Source organism: Varanus komodoensis, unplaced genomic scaffold (genome assembly GCF_004798865.1).
Source record: "Varanus komodoensis strain SLA01 unplaced genomic scaffold, ASM479886v1 scaffold36, whole genome shotgun sequence".
Taxonomy (NCBI): domain Eukaryota; kingdom Metazoa; phylum Chordata; class Lepidosauria; order Squamata; family Varanidae; genus Varanus; species Varanus komodoensis.
The window spans coordinates 3,313,050-3,332,317 of NW_025335873.1; the positions used below are offsets into that span (position 1 = coordinate 3,313,050).

At 48.8% G+C, this 19,268-nt stretch overlaps 1 protein-coding gene across 3 annotated transcripts; it reads left to right on the plus strand.

The window, feature by feature from the left end:
* Nucleotides 1-3,795: 3,795 nt before the first annotated feature.
* ZBTB43 (zinc finger and BTB domain containing 43) lies at nucleotides 3,796-13,506 on the plus strand. 3 transcript variants are annotated; one of them, XM_044440069.1, is made up of 2 exons: nucleotides 3,796-3,877; nucleotides 7,649-13,506. In XM_044440069.1, the coding sequence occupies exon 2, from the start codon at nucleotides 7,661-7,663 to the stop codon at nucleotides 9,050-9,052; it is 1,392 nt and encodes a 463-aa protein (XP_044296004.1). In that variant the 5' UTR covers nucleotides 3,796-3,877; nucleotides 7,649-7,660; the 3' UTR covers nucleotides 9,053-13,506. The 3 variants fall into 3 exon arrangements, with proteins under 3 accessions (XP_044296004.1, XP_044296003.1, XP_044296002.1); XM_044440068.1 differs by having other exon boundaries at nucleotides 3,803-3,853; XM_044440067.1 differs by lacking the exon at nucleotides 3,796-3,877 and adding an exon at nucleotides 4,593-5,850.
* The last annotated feature ends 5,762 nt before the right edge of the window (nucleotides 13,507-19,268 follow it).

The window sequence follows — 19,268 nt, forward strand, 5'->3', positions numbered from 1 at the left end:
CTTGTGTTAATAAAAACGAAAGTATTAAAACTCACAGCCAGTACACACCCACCCACCCCACACCCATCCTTGGGAGGGCACTGACTGGCCACACGAAAGCTCAAACAAGTTAAGGCTAATGTGTCATGGCTCATGATGTCATTGCCTGGCGCCGCGACTCCTTTCCAAGCATGCGCATGGTTCCGATGTGCTCTGTTATCCGGTGCCCGGCTGCTGGGGTGATGCTGGGGCGACTTGACTCGTGTGCCAATGGAGAGGGCTCCGCTGCAGCACGCATGCCATAGATTCGCCACCGCTGGTCTGCTTGGTCTCTCTCTAGAAACTCTGCAGCCCAGTGACTGGAGCCAGGTGCGAAATGCAGGGTAACGGGACAGTGGGCAAGGGAAAACCTGCATTTAGAACGAGGACACGAGTCCCCGTGGTGCACAGGCTCAACCCAGTGGTGGCTTTGCCATTCCCAAGCCCCGCTCACAGCCTGGTGGCACGAAACGCCACGAAGCACATTCTCCTCTCGCATGTTCTTCCATCTGCTAATGGGGCAGCCGGGAGCTTCTGTTGCTTTCGAACAACCAGAAGCCGGAGTTGGTTTGCTTCATATTCCATCATTTTTCTTACCAAGAACTCAGAGCAGCTTACATCACTCTCCTGCTCCCCGTCTTATCCCCACAACAGCCCTGTGAGGTAGATTGGGATGAGGTTCTGCAACTAGCCCAACGCCACCCCGTTGGCTCCAGGGCTGAGAAGGAACTCAAACCCAGATTGCTGAACTCCCAGTCCTGCGTTTTGACCTCTACACCACACTGCCTCTCGAATAAACTTAACCAATTGACTGTGCTCCACTGAACAGTCTCTGGTTGATTTACAATCTACCTTCCACAGAAAGTCTGTGCTTTGGATAGTTAATGTGCGGATGTGCTGAGTTAACATTTGGTGCAACCCTTAATCCCTACGGCCTAGCCCAGCCCGTTATCCTGCAACTGTTTTATGCTGCAGTGTCCAGGTTTTCTCACCATTGGTCTTGCTGGCTGAGAAGAATGAGAACTGAAGTCCAGAACATCTGGAGGTCACCAGGTTTAGGGAAGGGTGCCCAGGTGCAACTAACCCTAACAGAAACCAATCCATATTCCCCACCCGGGTTTCCCCTCCCTCCCTTCCATCTCTGTCCTTGTTCTGTTCTAATTTGATGATATAAGCTCCTCGGGGTTGTTCTGTGCTCTCAAATGTTGTGAAGTTGTTATGTGCATAGAAAGTGTTATCCTTTGTGCCATGTGCTGAAGATAAAGAAAAGGCACGGAGTTAGATTGCTTTTCAGCCTCCCTATTTTTGGATCCTTCTAGGGGCACACACCTATGAAGGACCAAAAATGATTTTTTAAACATATACACAAGTATTGGTATGCTTCAGGTGTTACAAACATATGTGGACACTTCAGAGGGGTTAACAGTGGCTATCAGGCCCCGGATCTTGACCTCTGGCAGTGGAGGAAAGCTGCAGCAAAGAAGTGGCTCCCGGTTGCAGCAGGGAAGGCTGGAGGAAGTCTTGATGCACCACTGGGACATCACTGGGACCACTGAGGGCTGAGCGGGGTGCGCCTAGCCATCTCTCGGATGCCATGCGGGTGGTTCACACAACTGATCAGCCAAAGGCTGGGCTGCCGTGTCATATGAACTTCCCAGGTTGTTGGAGTTAACCTTCAGAGCTCTTAGTAACTTGGGGCTGTTCCTCTCATGACGAACCTGTTCTGTTGCCGAGATCAGCAAGAGAGGCTCCTGCTGAAGACGTCACCACTTGGAAGCACCTGCTTGTCACCTACATGGGAAAGGCTTTCTCCTGGGCTGCCCCCAAATTCTGGAGTTTGTCTCCTTCAGAAGTACCCCTGGTCCCCACACCCTTTGCAGAAAGGGGTCAAGTCACAGCTCCTTAATTTTGGTTCTTAGAGTGATGATCTTACATAATTTTATCACTTTATTTGATCACAGTTCTTCTGAATTTTCTATCAGTGTAGATGTTTCAGAAAGGCCATACAAAAATGCCATCCTTGTGGGAAGGTTTCACGGCTGCCCATTGCTGCAAACACAATGCTAGACTTCTGGCCTGGGCCAGAAAGCAGTTCTTTTAAAAAAAAATCCACAGAAGTGATGACAACAGACCAAAGGCTTCCTTTCAGCTCTTCAGCCAAGCCTCTGGCGGTCCTCAAGCACGGCTGTGTGCCAGGTTCTTCAAGCGCGCCCCACTCTTGCCCTGGTAACGCAAGGTGCCTTCCGACAGAGCGCTGGAGCCCGCAATGACTGTCTCCCCTTCTTAGCCACCTCCTCTCTGGAGAAGCTGGAAAAGGCTTCTTCCAGAGGTGTTGGTCTACACCTGCCAGCATCCTCCATCCAGCAGGGAGGAAACCAGGTTGCAAAAGGCTTCAGTAAAGCATGTGTAAGAAGTCCCAAAAGCAGAAGCTGGACTCCTGCTGCCACGGCAAGTGCCCTTGTTTTGGGATCACTGCCCGCCCACAACCAAAAAAAGAGGACAGAGGGGTTTCCATCTCCTGATCTATGCCGAGATGCGAATTTAGATGTGAGATAACTTAGAAGTGCAGCATTCCTTGCTGTAATAAGGCTGCGACCTCCATAGCCGAGTGCCCGTGTGCATGAGGGGGGCAACCTTAAAGACTAGCTTTCTATAAGCTTTTGTGCACTAAGGTCCCAGCTTTGACGATGCATGGAGATCCGCGGTGGGCTGGTACAAGCTTGCAAAATGGAAGAGGGGACAAAAAGGGTCAGTGGCCACGAATGCACCAAGTCTGAGGATTTTGCTAGAGTTTAAATGCCTGCAAAAATTGCCCTTAGCAGCAGCCGCAGCATCAACTTTTATTGAACATGGAACGCAATGGAATGGATTTTCTGAGTAAGCATGAACGCAAGCAAGCCCAGGGTGGTGTAGCAGTTGCGGCACTGGAATGGGATGGTGGGGGGCTCTGCAGTCTAGCCCCCACTGGCCATCAAGCCCACGGGGAGACTTTGGGCTGCTCAGACTCTCAGTCCCATCTGCAGAGTCTAATGACTCCCCTCCACTAGACAGGGACCATGGAAGGTGCCTTGGATCCGTTGCAACGGGGGGGGGGGGGGGGGTTAAAGTAAATAAGTGCACGAGAGCACCTGTGCCCTTGCTGCGTCAACTAACACCTGTAGCAGGACAAGAGATCACTTTCTCCGTTCTGACTCCAATACAATAGAAGCAAAGCCGGTCCAGCCACCCAGAAGGGGGGGGAGCCTAGAATCTCTGGGAGCCCCCCCCCGTTGCCATGGGCAATTGCGGAAACACTCGCGGGGGGGGTTGCTGAACCCCGGCGCCAGCGCGGTCCTGCCCACACACCCCTTTTTTGCAAACTGGGGTGTCCTTAGGAGCCAAGGCACGGACTGGAAGAGCAGGAGTAGACTAGCGCATGCAAACAGGCGGAGGAGTGTCCTGTGGCTTTTTGGGGGGGCGCCCGGCACCACCCGCGCGGCCCTCGTCCCGCGCCGTGGCCTGCCTCGCAGGAGCGTTGTGCGCACAGACCGGGGCCGAGGCGGTCGGTGCTCGGAGCGCGTCGCGCGCAAGCGGCTCTGCGCGCCGGGCGTCGCAGCCCCGCCCGCAGGGGGCGCCCCCGAGCCGCACTCTATGGTCCCGGCGGTGGGCGCTCTCTCCCGCGCGGCGGCCGGCTCGGTGGCGCCTCACGTGACCCGGGCGCGGGGCGCGAGGGCGGAAGCCGGAAGCGCCCCGCACTTCCGGGTCTGGTGGGCTGGCTTGCTGCCTGCTGGAGGCGCGGCGCCCACCATGTGAGGGAGGCGCCGCGGCTCCCCTCGTCGAGGCTCGTCCCGGGCAGGTGAGGGGCCTCGGGCCCTGTGGGGTGAGTGGCGTGCCGGGGGGGCGAACGGTGCGTTGAGGGGCGGCGTTGGGGGCCCGCCAGACGCGCGGCTCGGGCCCGCAGGGCAAAAGGGCGCGCGCGCGCACGTTTGCGAGTGCCCGTGTCGTCGAGACGGTGCGCGCGCGCGCGCAGATGGGCATAGGCTCGTGTACCTGCGCGCTGCCTGCCGCCGTGTGCATGTGCTCATTTTACATAAGCTTAAAAGCGTGCGTTTGGCTGGGGGGGCACATTCGCAAGTGCTGTTTATGGGTCCCCAAGTGTGTCTCTACGCGTGTCTCTTAAGGATGGTCCTATTTGGAACAAGGAGTGTATGGCCAGAGTATTTGATTCCAGAAGAGAAACGCTTAGGTAGAAGAATTCAGGCAGGGGCAGCACATGTGGCCCCAAAGCCAGCTAATCTAGAGGGCTTGGGAACAAACTGATCATCGGAGTTCCTATACCTTTATTCAACACGTGTCCTTGGACAGCACTGTGGGGAGGAGGGGGAAAAGGCCTCCCAGAGAGGTGAGGCTCCCGCCCTAGTGGGCAGTTGCCCAACAGACAGAGAATATAAAGCAGGAACAGAGCCTTTCACCATTAAGTGCTGTTTCTGAATTGTTAGGGTAGGAGGTTGGTCATGGTGAAAGACCTGTAGTCTTGCAGGTCTTCTGTATTTGGAAGAGTCTGCGGCTGGATGTGCCCTCTGGCTTCCAATAAGACTGAGTCTTCCCCATCTTGAATTTGCATGAGGGGGCTGTGTAAGCTGGTCAGTATGGTTAAGAAGGGAATGAGGAAGCTTTTAGCCATGAGAGTTAAATGGGGTCTCTCTCTCAGGGTGGTCAGTATCCAAGCACTATAGCTCAGGGGCAGAGCATTTGTTCTGCATGTAAAACTCCAGGGTGCAATCCTTAGCGTTTTCAGTTGAAAGGGATGTGGGGGGAATGACACTGTTCTGACCAAGACCTCGCTTCTGGTAAAACAGCAGACAAGATAAAAAGCTGGGTGAACAAATAACAAAGCCAAGTGAGACTGACATCTTCTTATAGTTATGGGAGGAACAAAAGGAAAAGAGGCAGAATCTTTTGGCCCTGAGGGTTCAAGAATGCTTCCCTGTTTCAAGACTGTCTTTGAGTATCAGATGTGAAAGAGCATGTAGTATGGGATGAACTTCTCCATTGTGTCCTGAATTTCCAGAGGTGGGTGCAGGGAGAGATTTTTCTGGATTACAAGTGAGAGAACTATTAGCCCTGGTGGAGAATCTATGCTCAGAGACTGTCCACTAGAGCAAAGCAACAAGGGAGGGCTATATCCTTTGCATCTGCCTGATGGATGTCTGGTAAGCCCAGCATTGAGAAGAGACCAGCTATTGCTCCTGGTAATTAAATGGAGCCTCCATATTCAGAAGCAGTTTGCCTCAAGCCCAAGCAGTAGGCTGCTCAAGAGGGATGGAGAGGAACAATACAGGATAACTTTCTCTGTCATGACCTATATTTGAAATTTCTAGGGGGAAATCTCTCTGGCAGAGAGAGAATTATCATTCACACTTCTATACTGCCCATAGCCAAAGCTCTCTGGGTGGTTTATTACAATAATAATAGATTCATACACTCAAGTCTCTGATCCAAATTCTAACCAGACCTGGCCTGCTTAGCTTTCAAGATGAGGCAGGATCAGGCACTGGCTGGTTCTGGTGGCTAAATGGAGCCTCCATAGTTGTCTGACTGCCAAAGGGTTGGCATGAGGGGGAGGCCATTCCCATCATGTTCTGCCTCTGTTTGTTTGACTTGCGAGTCGGCCACCACCAGTCCCCTCGGCTTCACCCTGTGGCGTGCACAGGCGGCTTGGGAAAAAGGCAGGCCCTCTTCTTACTTGCTCAGAGGGAATGGAGAAGAAACAGCAGAGGTTTCCTGTCAGTTGGAAGGGACTGCTGGGCTTCCTTATGTTCTCAAAAGCTTCCCTAAAATGAGGCCTTCAGGGTAAGTACCTGTGTAGCTTCTGTGCATCCATAGAGCCCTGAGTATTTTTCCTTGCATTACAAGAAATATGCATAGAGCTCACTGGGTGACTCGGGGCCAGTCTTTGCCTCTCAGCCTCACCTGCTCACAGGGTTGTTGTGAGGATAAGATGGAGAGGAGTAGGGAGACTGTATAAACTACCCAGGGTTCCTTGTAAGCGGGGAGGGGAAGCCGATATAAAGTCAGTCATAATTAAATGCACGCTCCTCTGTTAGGGATTAAAGATTCACTGCAGACTCTTCACATCTCCCACTTACTCTTGTGCCACAAAGAGCGAATGTGAGGTCCTTCTGTTGTAAAACAGTGGCTCATATTTAAACTTTTAAAATTGGTGTTGTTATGTTTATTTCCCCCTTAGCCCAACGAGATCCAGGCAGCAGACAAAGCTGCTGCGTCCTGCTCCCCACTCTTCATTTTATCCTTACAACAACTGTGAGAAATCATTTCCGCTGAGAGCATATGATTAGCCCAGTGTCTCCCGAAGAGCCCCTGACTGTTTTGGCCTGGCATAATGCTGTACCACTGGGCAGCGCTGCTGGTCAGTTTGTGGTCCTGTTTGGAGATTCCGGCAGTTGTCCCTTAGAAAAAGCCTTGGGATGTTGCTACATTTGTCCCTGACTTCTGTTGTGGCGGCCACGACACCGCGCTGGAACACAGCCCCTCCCCAGCCTGGTCTTGCCAGGCACTCTTGGCGACAACTCTGGAGCTGAATCTGTCCAGTCACTGATAAATGTTTGAGGCCCTTCCCCCAGTACTGCCTTTTGGAGAGGTTCGAGGGGAGGCATAGCAACATAGGGAAGGCCCTTCACCGTGCTGGGCCCCGATTGTGGGATCATCCCATTGAGACCAGCGTGGCCCCAGCCTTCTCTGTGTCAGATGGACTGTCCGTTTCTCTAACGCCTTTAGTGCTTAAATGTTGCAACGTGGAGTTTTTTTTACTGGGGGGAAATTGTGGTATAGGAAACTTGTTTTCACTGTCGACATTTTGTGTTGCTTCTTTCCATTGTATTATTTTTATGGTGTCCATGAATTGTTGTGAACAACCCAGAGGCCTTAGGCTATTGGGCAGTGCAGAAATGAAATATAGCTCCCAGCAGACCTGACCATTGGCCATGCTGGCTACAGGCAGTTGAAGCCCAAGAACATCTAGGGGACACCAAGCTGGAGAAGAGCTGCCATATCAAGATGGTTAAGATAAGCTGCCGTCTATACAGAGACATAAATTACATAAGCCTCTTGTTCCGATAAGTGCAAATTATTGAAAGACATTAGCGTTTTCCTAGTTAAGCAGCAGCCGCGGGACAGAAGATGCCGAGCTGTCTCAGCTTTGCTCTGTCCCAGCTTCAGTAAGGGGAGCCACACCTTCCACTGGTCGTCCCCCTTTTTCAATCAAGCGCACCAAAAATACGCATCATCACCGAAGAGGGCAGTGCTATAACGACAGGCACCAAAAGAGTCTCGGCTCGACATGGCTAGTTGTCTTTGGGGTAGCAGTGGGGGGACTGAAAGCTGGTAGAGCAAGTGGTTCCTTGCGGGTTGTCGGTGTGTGCCACAAGGAGCTAACGTCGATACGCCCTGGCAAGTAAGGAGGTCTGTGAGCTGCCATAGTTTATTATTTATTTTTATTTATTAAAACATTTTTATGCCGCCCCATTCGCCGAAGCCTCGGGGCGGCTTACAACAAGTTCTAAGGATATGCTTATTTGCAAAGCTGGGCCGTCTTTCATAATCCTGAAACCAGTCTTCTCTTCTCTGGCAGTTCACTGATGAAATGGAGCCAGGGACGAATTCTTTCAGAGTGGAGTTCCCAGACTTCTCTAACACCATCCTGCAGAAGTTGAACCAGCAGCGCCAGCAAGGGCAGCTGTGCGATGTGTCCATCGTTGTCCAGGGCCATCTCTTCCGAGCCCACAAAGCCGTGCTGGCCGCCAGCTCCCCTTACTTCTGCGACCAGGTGCTCTTGAAGAGCAGTCGGCGCATCGTTCTGCCTGACGTCATGAACCCCAGAGTGTTCGAGAACATCCTGCTGTCGACATACACGGGGAGGCTGGTGATGCCCGCCTCGGAGATTGTCAGCTACCTCACGGCGGCTAGCTTCCTTCAGATGTGGCACGTCGTGGACAAATGCACGGAGGTGTTGGAAGGGAACCCCTCCGTTCTTTGTCAAAAGCTGAACCGGACTAGTGACCATCAGTCTCCGAGCAGCAGCAACTACAACGGCCTGGTGGAGAGCTTTGAGCTCGGCTCTGCAGGGCAGGTGGACTTCCACAAAGTGCAGGAGCTGAGGGATGGTGAGAATGAAGAGGAAAGCTCGAAGGATGAGCTCTTGTCTCAACTCACGGAGCACGAATATCTCCCCAGCAACTCCTCCACGGAACATGACCAGCTGAGCACCGGCATGACCAGTCAGGATGGTGAGGAGGGAGCCAGCGACAGCGCCGAGTATCAGTACGCCAGACCTCTTTACAGCAAGCCTAGCATTATGTCTCACAAGCGGTGGATCCACGTGAAAACGGAGAGGTTTGTGCAGGACTGCGAAGGGGTGGAGGCGCACGGCTCTTACGATGAGCACCAGGTGTCCGAGTCAGTGAATGCCACCCAGGCAGCCCATTCGGTCCAGACGTCTGTCCCAGAAGATCTTCGTGTCTCTGAGAAAAAGATGGAAACAGAGTTCAGCGAGCAAACCAACGAGAGCAACTACGACGAGCAAGTGGACTTCTATGGTTCTTCCATGGAAGAATTCTCCGGGGAAAGGTCTGACGGCACGCTGAGCCTGCAGAGACAGGACGTTGCAGGTTACGGAGAAAACTTGGAGCTGCCTTCAGGGATCAAAGAGGAAAACACCCTTTCTGGATTCTCTGCCACCGACAAGCTCTACCCTTGTCAGTGTGGCAAAAGTTTTACCCACAAGAGCCAGAGGGACCGCCACATGGGCATGCACCTCGGCCTGCGCCCCTACGGCTGCGGCGTGTGCGGCAAGAAGTTCAAAATGAAGCACCACCTCGTGGGGCACATGAAAATCCACACGGGCATTAAGCCCTACGAGTGCAACATTTGCGGGAAGAGGTTCATGTGGCGGGACAGTTTTCATCGGCACGTGACTTCTTGTACCAAGTCGTACCAAGCTTGTAAGGTGGAGCAGAACACTACAGAGATGAACTGAAAGCGGGGGGGGGGGGGGGAGCCGGGGGGAGCCTGTAGCTGCTGGGCGGAGGATGCAGGATGTAGGCATCCCACCATGTGCGTCTGGTACTTCTCGTTTCAAGAATCCGGAGGACTGAAAATGGATCCTATGGCACGGGCAGGGAACCAGAGGATGAACGCAGCCGGGGTGTTGAACTCCAAGCTGGTACTGGGAATGCCTCTCCCAAAATTGCAAATGAGGAAGCAAATGAGTGCGGTGGTACATTACCTTGATCATAATTATTGCTATTTATTCTTGCGTGTGTCAGGAAGACTTGCGTGTTCTCTGCGGAGGGACACTGAGTGAGAGTTCCTTTCAGTTCATCTCGGTCGTGTTTTGCTTGGGTATTTAAGGTTAATCAAGGGGGCCTTTCAATGCAGCCTGAGTCCTTCAGGTGACTATTTTCTCTTAGTGTACTGCCGGCACTTGTGCTTTAAATTCATCACACAGAAACACAAGCAGTTCCTCGTTTAGAACCAAAGGGTGATTAGGCATCGAAGCACAAGTTGCTAGACAGTTTTCATGTGGTGACAGCTTTAGCAAGCGGCTGTTTCTTTCTTTTGTTTTGTTTTGTTTTGTTTTGTTTTGTTTTACATCAGTCCAATTTGGAGCTCCATTGGCTGGTTCTGTTAGTCTTGGTGGAATAGTTCTGCTTCATGCTTATTTTTAATTTTTTGTAAAGCACTTGGCAATTTTGGGGCAGGCACTTTAGAGACAGAATATAACTTCATTCTTTCCTCCAGTTCCATTGTGCCTATTTCAGTAGCCAGTCAACAGCTCATCGCTTTCCGCCGCTGCAATAGATTGAGTATTTTATTTTCTTCCCAGCAGTGAGAAGAAAGCCCTCCTCAAGCACTTGAAGCTCAAAGCAGGCATTGGTTCCATTTTAGTTTTTTCTTTGCTTTAGGAATTTGCACTTCAAGAACAGAATGCAATCTACTGATTTCCACTTCAGGGTTCACAGTGTACAATTTTGGCACTGACCTCCTTGCTTAACTCAGCTGGAAGCAGTGGGTGGCCGACGATGCAGGCGCCTACGGCAGCGAGTTGGTGACTAAAAATCAAAACGGCCTTTCCCAGCTACTCGCCGGTGTGGTGTGGATGACGCCACACCCGAAGCAGCTTCTGGATTCCTGGGTGCGACACTCAACCCGCTGCAGAGGTGGAACTTTTAAACACTGGATTCTTTTTGTAGCCAGAAGCTGTTGCCAAGTTTTGGAGACCCATCGTTCTCTCCCCCACCCCCTCCTTTCCTCACCCCAGCTACAGGGTGAATGCACATGATGGAGGCAACTCGGAATGGGCAGGACATCCATGCTGCTATTTAAGAGGTTGAAAATATATCTCCCGTATTTGCCATAGAGAAAGGTGGTGCAGACCGTAACAGCCGTGTATGCCACCTGGGAAGGATAACTTAACTTCCTTGAGAGAAATAATGAGGCAAAGTTATGGGAGAGTACCAGTGCCAAGGCAGGTCTGTCTTTTATTTTTCTAAGCTTCGGCCTGTAAACTGTGAGTAGAAATGGTGGACCTTGAATTTTAATTCTTTGTGCATCCACCAAGGAGAGTAAACATTTCTGCAGTCATTACCCTCTACCCTTAATAACCCAGTTTAAACATTGTCTGGCACACAGAGGGGCTTGATCGTTTGCAGCTTCCAGCTTGGTGCTTACAGGTTTTAAGTTTAAAAAGAATGAAATCTTTTCTAAACTGACTCAACTTCCCCATCCTTCTATCTTCCCCCCCTCACCTGTGGGCCATCTTTTATGCTGTTGGATTCTCTGGTTTAGCACCTTCTGTTGCTGGGCAACGGACGCATGCATAAAGATGCCCAGTGGAGAGGGCCTGTTGTTCTTCCCACTTAGAAGAGCTTGGCAGTGCCCCCAGGTGGAAGCAATTGCCACTGACTCGAACCCTGGCGAACAAGCTAATTCAGCAGGGATTGACTTGCTAACACTGTAACATGCTAAATGTACAAAAGCACTTTGTATTTAAAAGCAAAAAAAAAATGAAAAAAGGACGCTTTATAAGTGTTTTTTTAAACAACATTGCAAAAAGAGAGCAAATATATATATATCTATATATCTTACATCTGGTTTGTTTTCTTATTCATGTTGTCTGTCTGATTTTTCTTGATTTATTTTGGTTCAGAAATTTTATAATGATAAAAAGCTGTTTGTTTACACAAGCATGGGTACTGGGATTTGTGTATGGAGAACTAGGATCTGAAGAGTCGGCTTTTTAGTTTTGTGTTGTTAAAAAAGATCTGTTTTTTTCATCCATACTGCCTTAGAATGTTCATGAAACCATTTTTCTTTTGTAAACTTCTATAAAGCTCAGTTAAGGAAAAAGAGGCTGTGTATCTCTTACCAATCTCAACTTTCCTCTCACCCGGACCTTACCAACTCTTTCTCCATGCTACCAGTCTAGCCATAGCGAAAGGAGGAGACACCCAGAATGCCCCATTCTGACTTCCAACTCTTCTTCAGCCCTCCTTTTGTGCCTGCAGAAAAGTGCAGCTTTTCCTAAAAATGGAGAAAAGGGGGTTGGAGTGGAGAAGGTTCACCTTTTCAAAGTCTGCACCTGGGGGAACTGCAAGAGGCGCAGGTGCGAGACCTCCGGAATCCCCACCCCAAGCTACCATTCTCGCCACGGAAAGTCCGCCGGAGGACTTTCTGTACAACCGGCCGTTAAAATAAATGGGCACCTTGTGCAAGGATGGCTTCCCATTTTATTTCATTCAGTCGTGCAGGAAGACTCTTTGATTCGTAATGCTCTCTCCAGACGAGACAAAGACAGCAAATGAATATAAGAGAAGTTAGTGAATAACGAACTAGAGTTTCAAATGCAGTTAGGCTGGTTAGTGATTTCATGGAGGAGGAGGAGATGCCCAAGAATTTGCATTACTCTTTCAGTATTAAGCAGTAAATGAATTTCTGTCTGGGAAAAGGCACTGTCGCCTTTAACTTGGACAATCCTGGGTCTAATCAGGAAGGCAGCAAGCACACAAGCATAATTTCTCCTTCCCGTCTTCCCTAGCAGCAACCCCAAGGAGGGCGTGTGCATTGTTGACAGAATCGTGACCCAGCGATTGCCTTCTGTGAGAAATTCTGCCAGGAATTGCTTCTCGGAAAGGCCAAGCCCGTGCAAGGCTTGGAAACGAGTGGCCCTCCCATTGCAGTTGGACTACAATTCTCATTATCTATATATGATGGGAGCTGGAATCTGGGAACATCTGGACCATCGCAGGTTCCCTACCCACAACCTAAGGGCTTGAAAGTGCACACCCCTCTTCCACTCCTGGGCTGGAATCGTGTTGGGGTAAAGGAGCAATATGTATCCCCGCTCTGCTAAATTCCTTTTATCCACGAGGGAGAACGAACATATGCTGCCTTGCCAACAAATAATTTTTTTGCTAATAATGTGCTTGCCACATTTTACCAGTATGCTAGTCAAGACACAGACATGACTTTAAAAAATATTGTAAATAATACACTTGATTTTGAAATGAAATATAATGCCTTGGTAACAAGGACGTCCTTCTCTAAAACCTTTCCTTTTGAGAGAGGGAGAAGCCGCCTCTGGCGCACCTAGGCCATTCTTTTTCCAGCAAAGTTTACACATCTTTTTTCTCCACTGCTCTTGATAGTGCTAGTTATGTTCATACTGATTTGTGAAGATAAAACGGCTGGGTTTGGAAACTTTCTTTTTAATCTTAATCCTTAAAGGATTTGTAGAAGTATTAACCACAAACCCATAGTTTCTAACAGCTAATTTGTCAACACATCAAGTCCACTCTTGGCATCCTTTGTTTTTCACAATGACAGATCCTCTATGTTGAATGTTTTGGGGCAGATGCTAGTTCTAAACCTAAGAGTCTATTTTATTAAAATATTTGTCTTTATCTAGAATAGTGAAATGTTAAAGCATTCTGTAAACATTCACATCTTTATTTGAATATTTTAATTTAATATGTATAGATAGAATCATAAGGTCTGGAGCCCTGAGCGGGAAAAGCTGGAATACTAATTGTATAGTAACATTTGTGATGTGGTGACACTGTCATATTTCTATTTTGCTTGCACCCGAAGTCAGTTTCTGCTGCTGTTTTTTCCTTCTTCCACATTGGGTTCCATTCTATCCCTTGAATAAATGTAACTGTTTATGGAAGTGAAGTGAACCTTCCTTAATTCCACTACAAGTTTCCCCTTATAAGCACTGTCATTTCAATGATTGCCATTCATTTCCTGTTGATCTTTTGTGAGTTGTTCTACCTATATTGCAAAGGTTGGGTAATTTGATATCTCTCTAATACCGCTGTCCCGGTAATGTACAGCATGGGTTTATGTGATATCACTGTTTTCTTCTTATAGAAGAGTGAGTTGCTCTTTTGTATAACATGTTTTAATAAATGTTATCTGTCTTTTCCTGGATTTATTAATTTATCTGCCAAAGAAGGCATTGCATGTGGTAACTCCACCACCCCACCCAGAGTCCTGTGACATCTTAAAGTTTAACAGCTTTATTGTGATACAGTGGGCTCCAGTCTACAAAAGCTTCTATCTGCTACATAGTGGAAGTCCACAAAAGCTTATGCCCCAGTAAATGGTAGACTTTGGGAGAATGTTCTTGGGACCCCTCTTTGGGGCCATGGGATGCAGTGGATCTTTCCAAGGCTGGAGATCCAGCTCTGACCTTGGAATGGGAGCTCCATGGGGGCTTCCTTTCCTGAAATGGGTGCTCCAGGAATGGAGAGTGTGGTGGGTGGAAAGGGGCCATGGATCTCTGTTCCTGAGGCTCCATTCCGAGTATTGGCGGAGAGAGAAAGTCAGACAAGCTGGGAGACCCGTTTAACGAAGTGCCGATGACAGAGAGTTGAATTGCCTCCTTCCTGCGGGCAGCTGGGTCAGCAAGTGGTTTGGGGAAAAGCCACAAGTTACCGTGTGCGTTTTGCTGCAAGACATTTTTGTTCCGTTTTGCCTTTGGTTCGAAACAGCCCAACTTACCAGAGAAGTTTACTATCCAGACAGGTGGGCATTGCTGGCCGCTAGGGGTCTTTCCCTGCTTTTCACCCCCCATCTACTGGTAGGAGCAAAAAAGATAAGCTTGTCTGGGTTTTTTTTTTGTTAAATATATTGTTTAAATGACGATAAACTGTAATGAGCACAATGATAAAAGGGATGATCATAAAAACAAAAATGCCGTATAGAAAATTATTCCCCTGCCCTGCAGCCTGTCTGGTTGCTTGGGGCAAGAGATGCCCTCTCACCAGGTGTCTGGGCAGACTCCCTTGGGCAGGATGTTCTGCCACCCTGGGCTATCACAGGAAAGACGGAGCCTGAAGAGTTCCTCCTCCGCTTCCTTTGACGGGCACACCACAAAGGGGTGAAGACCACCGGCACTTTGACTGTGGTCTGGAGATAAGCTGGCGGCCAGTGCAGGTGAGCCTGGACTGGACTGGGACTGCTTTGTTCCAGTCAACAGCCTTCGTGCAGAGTTCTGCACCTGCAGCAATCTCTCAAAGGCAGCCCAGTGCACCACACGCTGCGCTAATCTAAGTCGGAGGTTACCAGAGCATAGTCCAGTGAAGTCGGGCTCTTCTTATCCAGATACGGTTTCAGCTCGGATATTTGGGCAGCCCCCTAGCTGTACACCGTCACGGAGTGTGCGACTTCCTCCACGGTTGCTTAAACTTCTCTCATCTGGACAGAGGGACTGCCCACCATCCAAGCATCTGTTTCTGGTTTACTGCATGGAGCCAATATTGCTGTTAGCATTACTTGCATGCCTGGTTCTGAGAACTTACTCCCTTTTGGTGGTTGCCGCTAAATTCACCTGCACACACACAGGATTGCTTCATGTTGGCACTGGGTGCAGCCAAGGAGCCTCTGGCCAGTCTGGCCCTGCAGATGTTCTGCTTCTGGTGTCTGCAGCCGGGTGTCACGTCGGAGAGCTTACACTCTCCAGATGTTCTGTGAGGTGCAACTCCCATAGCCTTGGACCAGTGGCCACGCTGACTGGAACGAACGGGAGCTGTAGCTGCTGTTTCGGAAAAGTCCCCACAGGTGAGCGAATATTTGCAGTTCGTTAACACAACTCGGCCTTGTGGGGCTGGTGAGCGAACGTACAATGGATTCTGCTCTGTTAGCCACTTGCACCACCCTGTTTGATGGGTCTGGACCATCCGATTTGTCCTGAATAACTTGTTTGATCCATTTCAAACATACTAAAAAGAGACTAACACGCAGCACAAACTTGCATGTGGGTCAGGATCTGGGCAGCTCCAGGGCTCCACCTCTTGGCCAGAACCGTAGCAAGCATGCCATGTTTGCAGGATTGGTGCCAAACTGCTAGAGCCCTGAGGAGCACCAACTGGGAGCCTTGGAGGAGCTACAGAAGAGCAAGCACTTCCTTCGAGCAGCCTGTCTCAGCGATGCAGGACGTCTTACCTGTCACATACGCTGACACCTGCATCTTGCCCTACCCAGTTCCTGCCTTGTCAGCCACACCTGTGCTATTCCCGAATGCCACCTAGTTATCCTGCCTTGGGTGCCTGCTCTTTTTGGGGTGTCTTCCTTGTCCTCAATCTCAGCTTGTTTTGATGCGTTCTCCTAGCACCTGACCTCGGCCCGTTCCTTTACTGCAACCCTGCCTCCGGCTTTGCTACTGGACCTTGGGCTGTGTTTGGACTCTGCCCCGCCTCGGGTTCTGTTGCCTGGGTCCCAGTGCATCTCTTTGGACTCCTGCACCCACGCCCAAACCCAGGCAATGTGTACTGGGTTGGGTTCACGGACTCTTCGTCACAGGTAAGTGGTTGTAAAATAACAGCCCTAGTCTGAATTCAGGCTCATTTCTTTCTGTGCAGAAAACAGCCATGGCGCCATGGGAATAAACTTGGGGATTCAATGGTCATGCCATGAACAGCTCCGTACTGGGGAAAAAGCACACTCCTGCCCCTTTGGGTTCTTTTAGAAGGGTTCCTGGGGAAGCATTCTCCAGAAATGGCCTTTGGACATAGAGATGGGTCAAGTAGCTTGATTAATACATGGAAGAAGTATTAATACTGTATTACTAATATTATACCTGGACCCCAAACTCTCCTTGGAGTCTCAGGTGGGCTCCATGGCCAGAAGTCTTTTTCCGGCGGCAACAAATCCAACAGCCACGGCCTAAGACAGTCCTGAGACATCAACTCGTCCAAGAATTTTTATTCCTGTTTTACTGTGTTCTTTCCCATTGTTGCTCTGGTGCTAGACTGGAAGTTATTTTAACTATCTGGAGTTCTCTGGAGGAAAATCGGTATATGTTTCTAACACCCAATAGGATAATGCCCTCATAATTCTACCGTGGCACGATACCCTTATTGTGAACAACACAAAAGGCCAGTCCTAAGGAATGATGCCCCATTCATTTCTAATCAATTTATTCATTCGTTTATCCACGTATTTATATGCCGCCTACAACAGCCAGAATGGCCTCCCAGGGTGGCTCACATAATAAAGAATATTAAAACAGTAAAAAGAATAAAAACATACACTACAAAGAACAATATAAAAAGGTTCATCGGTACAGAAGGCTTAAGTATTAAAAAATCTTCATGCTCAAATTAATGCATGGAAAATACAAAACATTTTATTTCTTTTTATTCTATTTATATGCCGTCCCACTAGCCATAGGCTTTCTGGGCAGCTTAAATCATGATAAAATCCATAGAGTGCATAATAATGCAAAATACAGGGCAGCAAGCTCACAATTACAAGAGACCAATAACAATAAAATCCATAAACAAACGATCAAAATTAAATAAGGTAAGAATAAAAAACAAATAAAATACATATAATACTTCAGGGGCTTTTGGGCTTCAGGGGCTTTTATTATCAGAGTACGAGTGAGAAGTAACTTAACCCTGTAATCACAACAGATGGAATTTAATCTCCCTTCTTCCCCAGAATATCTAAATTCAGAGGTTTATTTTCAAAACACGCAAAGAAAATATCCCGTCTCCAAATGCTTGCCCTCCATGCAGCTGTTGGGGGAATGTTTGCTTTGCAAACAGAGTAGGCACACTTCATCTTCAATCGGGTCATTTCGCTTGAACCCGGGCAAAGAATATTCAGGCATAAGAACTTCCTCACTATTGTCACTTTTTCAAGTTTCTCCAGGGGTGGGAAATATTAGCAGCAAATACTGGGTCTTGTGTGTGCGGTTTGCTGTATCCAATACACTAACGTTGGATTGCTGTGTAAAGTATGCGACTCGGCACTTGTAGGGCACAATCCTGATCTCGTCTACTCGTGGAATGCTCAGAGTCCAGAGGCTTGCGTGCCTCTCCTACATGGTGGAATGTTGTGCTTTGTCCCATCGTCCTGTTCTAGGTGTGGATGCAACCAAATGCCGGGGGCGGGGGGGGGGGGGGAAAACTTGAGACAGGATTTGGGAGGCAGCCGTTGTAGTGCAACGCTTCATCCGGCAGCCTTCTCTTCTCAAGTGCGTGTATCTGAAGATGGGCATTTCAGACACACTGAAAAGTGCTGAGCCCATGCTGCTCAGCACCCTCCCTGAGCTAGCAAAGGTGCTCTCGCCCACTGCACCCTGTGCTGGGTGACTTCAGCGTCCCTGCTGAGGCCGCCTCGTTGGCCCGTGGTCACAGATGCTGTAGTTACATCCCATCTCGACTACTGAAACACGATCCGTGTGAGCTCGCTTAGGAAAACCGCTCAGAAGAGGCAGCCAGACTGTTGATCGGAGCATACAGCCCCATTGCTGCAGCACTTTCATGGGCCACCGCTCTCGATCCTGGCAGAGCTGTAAGTGCTTCAGCCCCTGAAGCCCATAAAGCCCTATAGGGCTTGGGCCCAGGGTGCCTGAAAGACTGCCTTCTTTGAAAGTCTTACCCACTCTTAAGATCCTCTGGAGGGACTCTTCTTTGGAGACCACTGTCTTTGGAGCGCCATCTCATGGCAACCTAAGAAGGGGCTTTTTGGTGGCTTCAAACTCTCTCCCAAGCAAGGGAAGTTTTGCTCCCTTTCTGTTGTCCTTCTGCAAACAGATGAGCTTCACTTCATGCAAGAAGGCCTTTGGCCTGTAAAAGGATATGTTGGGTTGGGTGTGCCTTTAAATTTTTTAAACTCGGTAATTATTACATCCGTATTGCATTTTAACTTAGGGTCTCCTTGTGTTAGCCACGTTTAAATGTGCCTCTGCTACACTTTGGTAGAACGATTAGGCACAATCAACCAAATAAATAATGATCCAGGTTCTCTATGTAGCCGAAAGGGCAAATGTCCCAAGATGGAGACAGCAGCGGAAATGAGGGAAATGCCAAAGTTGGCAGAACTACAAAAGACCCCAGGAAAAAGACCTAAAGGTTGCAGGGGGCAGGGGATACCCCAACGAGGAAGTGAAGCTGCTGAATTATCACAAAATGCTGACCTTTGCTTGGAGAATACGAATACAAATGGAAGAAAAATAGCCTTCTGCAATCTGACACCCTCCAGGTGGGTTGTACTACAATTCCCAACACCCCTGTCCAGGTGTTGGCTGGGGCAGATGGGGGATGCAGTTCAACCCATCTAGCTGGAGTGCTCCCAACAATGCAATTCTATACATGTCTACGCAGAAGAAAGCACCAAGGATGATAACACAGAAGTTCTACTTTAGGGTGCCGTCCAATATAAGTTTAGGCAGAAACAAGAAGTCCTACTACTCCCTAGTTAATTTGGTCTCAGTTGATGGCATGTGATATGTTTAGAAATGTTACTTCTCTTCTTGTTATAACTCTATTACAGGATGAATTTTGAGCAGTGTCAAATCTTTGCTTCACACCGCATAATAATAATATAGTTAAGAACGAGAGAGTTGTGAAAATTATTTGTATCCAGTTCACAGTTTCTAAAAGCAGAGGAATTTCTGGACCAGGGTAAATTGTATTTTCACCCTACATGCCAGTTCTAATCGGAAAACAGAATATTTTTATTTCCCAGCCTGTTCCAAAAGATAATAAAGAATCCGCATTACAGAGGCTCACAATGTAAACCCCCACAAAACTGCTTATTTTTAAGTACACACCAAGCCAGAATGAGTCATGATCTTAATAACCCCCATATCCCCAGAGAAACCAAAGAGTCACGAAGAGTTTATGATTATAAGAATCTGATGCTCAGCTGAATCAGTTCATAAACTTTGGACCTCAAAA